Here is a 10,306-nt window from a genome sequence, read left to right as displayed (position 1 = left end):
CCCTGCCCGCACCCCACCTCCGCCGAATACGTCCGGCACCCGCAGGCTCCAGCTTCGGAATAGCTCTGGCAGAATTCACAAGTCTTCCAGGCTTGTTGGGTCGGAGAGTCTCTCTGAAAACAAGTTTTTTGTAATAGGCACCTGTAAACGAAGCGCAAAGAATTAGCGAACGCTTCGTTTGTATGTAATAAGAACCAAAATGCCCTTAAATGTTTTTAGGCTCGTGATACTGTGTTTAAAGTTTGCAATCGTGAGGAGTCTTTTGTGTAATATATGCGAACTGCTAAAGGAGCAGTTATTAGTTGCACTCTTTTAAACATTAATGACTGAACCACTGACTCTGGAATAAATTATTTCCAGTCTGACACGTAAACACACTTAGAACAGAGTGTGGAAAAGGGTGGGGGGTTTCCTTTTAAGATTTACAGTAAGAGTCTCCGGACTGGGTTGCTCAGGAGTAATTAGAGGTGAGTCAGCTTTGATAGTGTCTCTTTTTTTTAGCATAGCTATGTTATACCAGCCCCTGAAAACACATCAGTAAACACTTGACGTGTATTGTAGTTGCTTTACGTGGCTGCACGTAAAGCACCAGCGACAAAAGCCTGATTCGTGAATCTAGGAGGAGTAGGAGGTTTTTGGGAAGTGGAGCCCTCCCCTGCTGTTGTGTGACTGTTGGTGTTTGTTAAGTGGGTGTTGCTTGATTCCCGTTCAAATCAAAACAGAATATGCAGACTTTTTATTGTATTTGGTTACACAGATGAACCAGTGATTTTTTTCAAGCTGACTAATTTATTTTTCAAAATTGCAGTCAGATGTGGGTTTTATGCCGTTATATTCCTACAAGATCTGGTTTAATAATTTTGAAGTTAAGGCTTGAGAGAAAACTCTAAAGATGTGGAAAAATACAACCAAGTAGACAAATGTCGTGGTTTGAAGTAAATCAAATATATTTGTCCTATATGTTGCAACTTTGATATTCCAAAACTTACGTAACTTTTTCATGTCAGTTTTTATTTTACTCTGCTCTTTCGTGCTGGAACTTATGTATTTGTTCTTATGTTACTTGCACTTCATACTGAAACAACAGACGGTGTACTGTCAACTCTGATTCACTTCATTAAATATAAATTGCTTTTGCATACTGTGATTGTCAGGAGCAGTGAAGAGAGAACAGTTCAGCCGATTTCTTACCTCTTCTAAGTTGTTTGAGTAAACAACAACAACAACAAAGTTATTTATTTATTTTCTGATAAAAAGGGAGTGCAAATACCACATTTTCCTTGCTGTTTAGGACTTTCAGGATTAGTCCTATTTGTGGTCCTTGCCAGATCCTTTGTGTAGTTAGACTCTGTGACAAGTAGGGTGCTTTAAAGTTGATCTAAAAACTACAGCTGTCTCCCAGATGCGTTTGTCAGGCTAATGCTCAAGCACTGCTGCTGGCCTGCAGCCTGGCTGTCATGTAGGAAGAAGTCCTGTTCCTGCTTTCCCTGACCAAAAAAGTAGGTGGTTTATGCTGTTGATACTGAGCTGCCTGGACTGTGTGTGCTCGGAGAGCAGGGATGTAAACACAGAGTTCACAGGGGCTCTGAGCAGCTTCTGGGCTGCTCTGTAGGGCAGCACCACTGCTCAGCATCCTTGGACAACACGTGGTGTTACCCCAGGCTGAGGCAGTGCAAGTGCAGGAGGGTTGCCTGGCTGTGCTGCTGTCAGCTCTCAATAAATCTGCATTTGCACATGATATTTAGTTAGGATTTGTCCCTTGGTCTGCAGAGCTTTTTGTAGTGACTTGTTTATAAGTGTACTGTGATATGATTAAACCTTATGGTAACACTCAAGAGTTGTTAGTGAGGCAAGGGCAGTCACTGCATTTTCCTTATTCTTGCATAATTGTGGAGGCAAAACAGGTGAGAGGAGGAGGAGCTGTCACTGAGGGGATTTGATCAGGTGGATTGATTGGGGCCTGCTGGTGTACATTCTTCAGGGTCTTGTGATCCTTAATATGGATCCAGCAATGGGCAGAGGGGAGCATTTGGATCCTGCCCTTTGGCTGCAGCACATATTTCTGGTTCAAGTTTGTGAGGCTTTCAGTAAGTAACATGCTTTTCCCTAGTCCAAGGATTAAGGAACTAAAAATAATTTAAAATGCTCCCGTGATTGCTTTAGCGATAAACACATTTGTGGGAGTGGCAGGAGGGAGGAGCAGCACACAGGTTTCCCCTTTGCTCCCTTTTTGAAGCGATCAGCTTGTCAGTCAAAATAGGCTTATACCAAATTTAACCACGTCTCACGCACGGATCTGGGAATGCAGGAAAAGCTCCACTGAGGGTCCCTTGTGTTGTGTCCCAGCAAGAGTGCTCTGTGTGTGTGTCACTCCCTGGTTGTGGCTGCAGCTTGTTCTCTTCTTCACTGTGGCAGCCAGCAGCAATTGCTCTCTCATAGTTAACTGTGTAGCACCATAAATCCCAGCTGTCCATGGTGCTATGTTATTCTTACAGTTAATCCTTTGCTCCCTGAACACTTAATCAGACCTGTTGTGCCCTTGTGTCTCGGTGTAAAACATGAGAAAATCTTGATGTGCGTTGCTTTGCAGGTCTGTCTTTTGGGGTGTTGATAAGCTGCATGTAATGCTTTGTGTATTCTCTGATTTGGAATTAGAAAATATTTACAAAATGTGGATGTTACTGGTAAATTATACCTGCAGGTGGAAGTATTTAAGATATATGACTTGTCATTCTATGTTTGTAATTCTTAGATTGCAAGAAGACCCTCCTGTGGGTGTCAGTGGTGCACCATCTGAGAATAATATAATGCAATGGAATGCAGTTATATTTGGGTAAGAGTTTTTGGTCACTATGAAATTCGATATCAGAGGACTAAATATAACAACCTGATGTTTGTTTTTGCAGTTATTCTCTTGTTTCATGTATGTAAAGTCAGCAAACTTTAAAAAATGGCCAAGTGTTACAGTTAAAATATCTTTTCACAGATTAAATAGAGAACGGTTAGGAAGGAAAAAAATTTAATTTTAAATTTTTTCAGCTTTTTTGTTGAATAAAGCTTGCATGTGGTTTAATAAATAGGTGTGTTATGAAAAAGCAGGATTCCTCTTTAAAGTACGTAAGTGCCACGTGTTCTCAGCCTTTAAATCCATATGTATTAGTGATTGGATTGAATCCCAGTAGGACAAGGTACAGGATCTGTCTGGGAAGTTACATTACATATCCTATAGAAGAGGAGCTGTCTTAGTATCCTTCCATAAAACTGAAGTGTGCTTGCTAATAATCTCGTTTGTTCCAATCTAGTAACCTAATGGCATATGTTTTGTTTGGGATGATGATAAAGTAGATATCCCAAATAGCAGAGTGACTATGGGAGGTGTCTTAAGATACAACAAAGCTCTCAGAGGTTGCCCATGGATGCTTCTCTAAGTATTTAAATTATTGCTTCTACGTATATCTTGGGGAGGATGAGGAAGAAGATACCCATTTACTGGGCCTGTGTGGAAGTAGGTAATGATCACTTCTAACTGGAGTTTCTTTTTAAACCTTTCAGGCCAGAAGGGACTCCTTTTGAAGATGGTAAGTTGCTAACTTTTGTATCCTTTGTCATTCTAATAAATCTTTCCAGTACTAACATTGTTCTGCTTTTGAAAAATAATATATGCTATCTGTATATAATTTGAAACCAAGCAAGCAAGTGAAGGAGTGAGGCTTGTTTGCTGTAAAAATATGTATCTTGATCTAAGCAGTGTCTTGTCATGCTGGCTCATGGTTGGTTAGAAAGCTAAGAAGCAATGCTTCTATTGAGGCTTTTTCAGAAACATACATACAAGAGCTTTTAGCAGGGGATGTTGGCCTGACACTACCAGAGGTGTTTGCACATCCCCATAGCTGAGCTCAACAAGAGCTTTTCTTGTTTCATCTTTTTTGGCATGTTTGATTCATCACTGTTCTCCTAATGGAGAACAGGTGAAAAACCTTGAATTCTCAATATGGAACTCAGTGAGGTTGAGGGAATCCCAAATTTGTACATAAACATGAAAGTTGGTGTGTAATGAGCCTCCCTTAGGCATATGAGGAATAATGAGTTTAATAATTATAGTATTATTGCAGTAATTGGCAGCAGATGGGTTTTTCTCTATGTTGGGTTGGAGGAGTTACAGTAAATTATTCACTGATCCGTAGCAAAGGTTTTCAGTGAATCAGTTGTGAGCTCCAAAGACTGAGATTGCTGATTATGAAATTCCAGTGTTTCTTTGCTGGCACCACAATACCTTCTTAATGAAACGCCTTAAAGTCACCCAAGTCCATAGACCCAGCATATTGGGCCACGGAAAAGTGGGATAATGTTGGATCTGGCTGCCTTTGCCATGTATACAGTGAGTCTCCAAGCTTCTACCCAACCTCTGCTGCTGGGTTTATTACTCTAAGCAGTAGTTCCACAGTTCCATTATCACTTCAAATATATGAAAAGCAATCAGATTCAGTGTTGTTTGTTTATATAATGGTGAGGAGAAACATTGATCATGGAGCACATAAATTAATTTGTTCTCTATGTTCCTGGATATGTTCTTCTGTTGTTAGTTATCTGATTGTATTTATCTTTGTTTGGACAGGTACTTTTAAACTAGTAATAGAATTTTCTGAAGAATATCCAAATAAGCCTCCAACTGTTAGATTTTTATCAAAAATGTTCCACCCAAATGGTGAGTAAACCATCTTTATTTAGCTGTAAATATTGCAGTGTGGTCATGCATTCTCTGAAGCTCTAGAATGCTTAATCTCTCTTCATTGCTGTCTCCTAAGTAGAAGTCTAGGACAGCAACTGCTTGATGAAAAATTACGAATTACAATGCTATTAAGAAGCAGCTATCTGCCTCTTTCTAATCAATATGTAGCCTCAGTAGCAAAGCCTGTGAGTATTTTCAGCAGCAGCTGCACTTAGATTGGTTTAAAGAGGCAGTTCTGGCTGCAGATTCCTGCCCCCCTCCATTTAACAGCAGCCGTGTCATGAGCTGCAGGGAACTGATGGAGCCAAGTGTTACTTATTCCTGCCAGGTGAGGTTTCACCCAAGTCTCTGCTTTTGTCTGGTGCTCTGTGCCAACCAGGACTAGCACAGGGAAGAAAATGAAGGTGCTCAGTCATAGCGGAGGTGTGTGACCCAAACTCAGTGATGAGGGCAGATATGAGAGTGCACTGTGCTTCCTCCCCCAGCGCTGATAGGTTTTGCTCAGTTCACGCATGCAGAAAACACAAACCCTGCCTGCTGCTCCTCTGTAGACATAATGCCTCACATACTGTCCAGGCCAGTTTGTCTCTGCCAGGAGGTTTGTAATTTGTTGGGAACAAGCTGGAGGACAAGCATGTAGAAGTTTGAGCAGTGAGTCTCAGGTTCATATGGGCTCTATGAAGACTGATAAGTATCCAGACAGAAGTAGGATTTCAGCACTTTTCCATATTTTCTACTGTCTGCCTTGGTGCCTCTCATGGTAAGTGTAGGGTGTGTGAAAATGGGGCAGGAGCTGCCACTGTTCAGAGTGTGATGGCTGTGAGTGGTTCCACTCCTTCAGTGAAGGCCTTGCTGTTCTCTGGGAGGCCTCTCCACTGTGACAGCATGGGTCGGTCACACTGGAGGAGCAGGACACCAAGTCTGCCTGTTCCTGTGCTAATTCCATAATCTTCAGACCTTCCTTCTTTCCCTCTTAGGTGTTCTGTTAATTTCAGTAATAAATCTTCAAAGTATGTGTCAAGCCACAGCAGATGGTGAGACAAACTGCTGTCCTCTTTCCTAAAGCATTAATCTAAGCACAGACTGAATTGGAACAATAACTCTGCTTTGAACAGTGCCATAAATCTGACAGTTTCTAAGTGATATCTGTGCTGTATTTGCAGTGTATGCAGATGGCAGCATATGTTTAGATATTCTTCAGAATCGCTGGAGTCCAACATATGATGTTTCATCTATTTTAACTTCGATTCAGGTAACTTTGCATCTATTTTACCAAATAATTACGTTATTGTTGGTCTGTATTCCAGAATTCAAAGCTCAGTAATGGGGATAGCCAGGTATTTGTGTCAAGGGGAACTTCAAATCCTTATGAGCAAAGCAGTACTTTTTAGATCAAATAAAGGCAAAGATGCTACGTAATTACTAATTCTGAGCTACAAAACTGCCATTGTGTATTTTTGCACAGGAAAGCATTTACTGGTTTGTGTTAATTTTTAACCATTTTTACTCAAGATATGATATCAGATGCAGAAATTTGCATAGTGTTTGAAACATGTAACTTTACTATGAAGCTTTGCCCTGTGAAGCCCTCAAAGGGACAATATTGCTGAAACACACTACTTGGAATAAGTAAAAATGGCCTGGCACAGTGGAAATGCACAATTCCTTTGTTCCTGTGTGATTGTTTTTATTTTTCAACAGTGGTGTTTTGTAGGAGACATCTTAAGCCTCTCTTTAGTCCTGAATGACAGTAGTAATATAATTATCAATTAGTCAGTTAGCTCCATGGTGCTGACTAGACAAACTGTCTCTGTTTGGTTTGTGAAGCTACAAGTGTGTGCAGTACTGGTGCAGGGTGTAATTTGAGGTTCAGTAATACAATTAGGGATGCCTAACAATGAGTTTAAGTGGGTTTTTTTCAACTGGGCCATTCTGAGTTGTTTCTGCCTCTGAAACACATTTGACTTGAAAGTAAGTTGATTTTTTCCTGATTTAAATGTGTTGGTTTGTCTGACATTGTTTTCCCCCTTTTCCAGTCTCTGCTTGATGAGCCCAATCCAAACAGTCCAGCCAACAGTCAGGCAGCACAACTTTACCAGGAGAACAAACGTGAATATGAGAAAAGAGTTTCAGCTATTGTCGAACAAAGTTGGAATGATTCGTAACAGCTGCTGTGTTACTCTCCATCCTCATAATCATTATGTACAATTTAACTCTCAATAGAAAGGCTACCAGAAATTTCAAGTGCCACCGTTCTATGAATTCGCATAAAAACTCATTTGCAAACAAAATTAAGCCCTCCAGTTTAGGGAAAGCTAAAAGCTTGTGTATCTCAATTAACGTCCTTTTTATTGCATGGTATGAACTAAGTTATTGCTACATAAATTTGTAATATATCCTGTTTGTATGTTTTTTCCAAGTGTATAATGTTGGTGTGGAGTTTTCATGACAGAATATACACATTTTGTAAATCTGTACTTTTTCAAATATTGAATGCCTTATTTTTGAATTCTTTAGATTTTTAAATTGGAGAAAAGCACTTAAAAAAGTTTTTATATATGATTATTTCATGTAAAACTGTTAAATACATAACCTTAGTGCAAGACATTCTGCTCTCACTCTTATCTTTTTCCAAGGGCTCATTTTTTGTCCATGCTGTTGATACCCTGCACTTTACAAACAGAAAAGTTAATCCATGATGCAACTGTCTTCACGGGATGTCTTTGCTTCTGCACCACAGCTTGACTTGATTCTGTGTGTCCTCAGTTGTATGAGGAAGAGAAGTTTTGGTAGCTGCCAATTAGAAATGGGGAAACAGATCTAACTGTTTTGCTAAAAGTCCCACCTTAAACCAGCAGCAGAGTTGCAAACATAACCTGGGTGACCAGGCTTGGTGATAATGTATTCTAGTAAGTTTTATTTTTCTGAGATACTGTATTTTACCAGCTTGGAAAATGCTGTCATCTAAATTTGTCCTATATTCACCTAGTGATACTGTAATTATTAGAAGATATTCAAAATTATATTAAAGAGGTTTCCCATTAGTTTCCCTTGGGGGTAGGGAAAAAATTAATCACCAACAGAAGAAAACATGTCTGCAGATTTAATGGAGTTATTCTTTAAAATTTGACTGTGTACCATGTGGTCAAGTCTCATGTCTGTAGTACAGAGGCTCCACATATTCTTAAATTGACAGTTTAAAGAACTTTGGCTTTGTTTTTGTAAGTGTTAATGTGGTGGTAATTTCTTACTGTATTCTGTAAACCTGGCTAGCTGACTACAGGAAAGAATTAAGCCATTGTTTTCTTCCAGCATTAAAATTGTAACACCTTTGTCATAATTCCAGCCAGCATTATGTATGTATTAAACCCCCCAAACTCATACCAAAATACAGCTCAGTGGTGCCCAAAAAAGCAGTGGAAATGTATTTCACCTAGAAAAGAAAATGTTGTTTATTTGCAACAGTCATTACTAAAAGTTAATCTCACTGCACCGAAACAAGAATATCAATTTACACCTCACACCTGCTTGCAAAGGTGTGTAATTTCTAGGAACAGCACTTAAGTTAGAAATGGCACTCAGAATACTGTCAAACCAGACTCTGTTAGTACCTTGTGGAGTAAAACTACTCTGCCTTGGATAAGAATTAGTGTGCAAAGACTCAAAAATCAATGCTAGGTAATAACTATGCGCTCATTAAGTCAGTTTGCTTTCCTTGAATTGCTGAATTTGTGTTCAAGAATTTTTCAATCTACATCTGATTATTAACAGAAACTCCAAAGGATCCAATTTGCTTTTGGCTGTGATGAAGTTACAGTAACACTGGCAAAGTAGTGCTATGTGGCTTAAACCAACATCATTTTGTTCATAAATACAATATGGAAAAGCTTCCTCCTTCTAAGAATTAATCTAAACTTTGAAGATTTTTTTTTTAATTTGCTTCCTGTTTCAGTATTTTTGTTCCTTTGACGTGTGCATGAGCTGAGATTTGCTGTTCATTAGCATTCACATTAATTTGATTATTCCTGAGGAGTTTGGCCCAGTTAGAGATTGATAACACTCGGAACATGTTTTTATGTCTCTGGGATGGAGGCAGTGGATGTGTGAGAAACAAAATTGGAGCAGAAGGGGGGGGGGGTTAATTAAATGATGAGCCCTGCAAACTGCCTGTGCTGGGACCCACACTGTCCAGGGACAGGTGTGGCTGAAGGTGTCTAAGAGCATTCTCTGTGGAGGGCAGAACTTGGAGCCACCACTTAGAAAAGTCTGCCTGGAAAATGTCCTGCTGTCCCTTAGATCAAGGTGAGTTGCTGTATCCCAGGGTGTGGTGGGGAGGATCATTCCCTCGCTCACCAGATTTCCCATGTTCATGCTGTGTGCTGACTCTGCAGGCTGGATGGGAATGTGAGAGTGGTGAGAATCCAGCCTCCATGGTGGCCCGTGGGGAGACACTGGCATAGGGGAACTGGTGTTTCTGCAGGTGGGATCCTGGAGTACCTGGGTGCATGGTGCATCCCCAGGAGCTGTGGGGTAAAGGGTGACTTCTGTGAGCCCTCCACCAATACACATTAAAAATTACCACAGAACATAGGTTAAAATGTGCTAAAATCTGCTAGAAAAACAGTTTATTACCAGGCAGAAGGAAGCAGGCCAGAGGTGATGGTGTAAAGGATGCAATGCCCTGCTCAGCCTGACCGATGTGAGCTGTCAGCACTCACTGATGCTGCTCAGGACCACAGCTTCCTCTTGGAGCCTTCACATGCCCGTGTTCAGCATCTTCAGTGGGCTTAGAGGTACTGACTCTTCGGGCCTGTGGGTTCCTGAGTGCTCCCTGCTCCCACCACCCTCCTTTTGGGACCAGCTGGTCCCTGGGCTGAGCTCTGTGGACTGCCCCAAAGCTGTGTGTGGGTAACAGACAAATAAAAGTCCTTTCCCTCTTTATGCTGCAAAGAACAGGAGTCTGATGACAAAGACAAAAAGGTTCAAGTGCAGTGATTCACAAGAGCACTCAGTAGTCACAATAAACTTTATGGCACAGTTACCTTCTTAAATAGTGTACTGGGATGCTTGATTTTTAATTTATTAGCAGATGTAATGTTCTAAGCTTGCTAGGACAGTGGGATTAATTAAGGAAGGACTGATGGGTTCACAGTTTTGGATTTGTAACTTCTCATGGGGCTTTCGTTCACTGATAATTAAACAGTTCATAATCACTTCCATTAGATTCCATATAAAGGCTGAAAACCATCGTGGAGATGTCTTTAAATTAATCACCCCAGAGTTTTTGTCCTATATATCCATGTCATTCACGTGATTTTACAGGTGGACAAGCAGAGGCATCCAGGTCTGCAGTGTTTTTGTGTCAGTCAGGAGGCCATCGGCAGGGCTGTGGGCGTGAACCATTCCTGGGCATTCCCCAGTCTGAGTTTCAGGTACAAGAACACCTTTGCCTTCAGGTTTATCACACTAACATTATTCCTAAGAAACATCAAACACTGCACTGCTCGTGCTGCTTTCTTCAGATCTCAGTTCCCTGAAGATGTCTCATCCAAATGCAGTCCCAAGCCAGAACTACAG

At 40.7% G+C, this 10,306-nt stretch overlaps 1 protein-coding gene across 1 annotated transcript; it reads left to right on the top strand.

Annotated features, from left to right (window-relative positions):
* Positions 1–2,705: 2,705 nt before the first annotated feature.
* Positions 2,706–8,637, top strand: UBE2B (ubiquitin conjugating enzyme E2 B). The gene is made up of 5 exons (XM_008632653.2): positions 2,706–2,833; positions 3,553–3,578; positions 4,616–4,705; positions 5,893–5,981; positions 6,766–8,637. The coding sequence occupies exons 1-5, from the start codon at positions 2,721–2,723 to the stop codon at positions 6,892–6,894; spliced, it is 447 nt and encodes a 148-aa protein (XP_008630875.2). The 5' UTR covers positions 2,706–2,720; the 3' UTR covers positions 6,895–8,637.
* The last annotated feature ends 1,669 nt before the right edge of the window (positions 8,638–10,306 follow it).

This window comes from Corvus brachyrhynchos, unplaced genomic scaffold (assembly GCF_000691975.1).
Source record: "Corvus brachyrhynchos isolate BGI_N302 unplaced genomic scaffold, ASM69197v1 scaffold54, whole genome shotgun sequence".
NCBI classification, from domain to species: Eukaryota; Metazoa; Chordata; class Aves; order Passeriformes; family Corvidae; genus Corvus; species Corvus brachyrhynchos.
This window is presented reverse-complemented; position numbering and strand designations above follow the sequence as displayed.

Coding starts and splice junctions, on each gene's coding strand:
- UBE2B (XM_008632653.2), top strand. CDS start 2,721: ATGACTTGTCATTCTATGTTTGTAATTCTTAGATTGCAAGAAGACCCT. Junction 2,834..3,552: donor TGGAATGCAGTTATATTTGG/GTAAGAGTTTTT, acceptor TAAACCTTTCAG/GCCAGAAGGGACTCCTTTTG. Junction 3,579..4,615: donor AGGGACTCCTTTTGAAGATG/GTAAGTTGCTAA, acceptor TTGTTTGGACAG/GTACTTTTAAACTAGTAATA.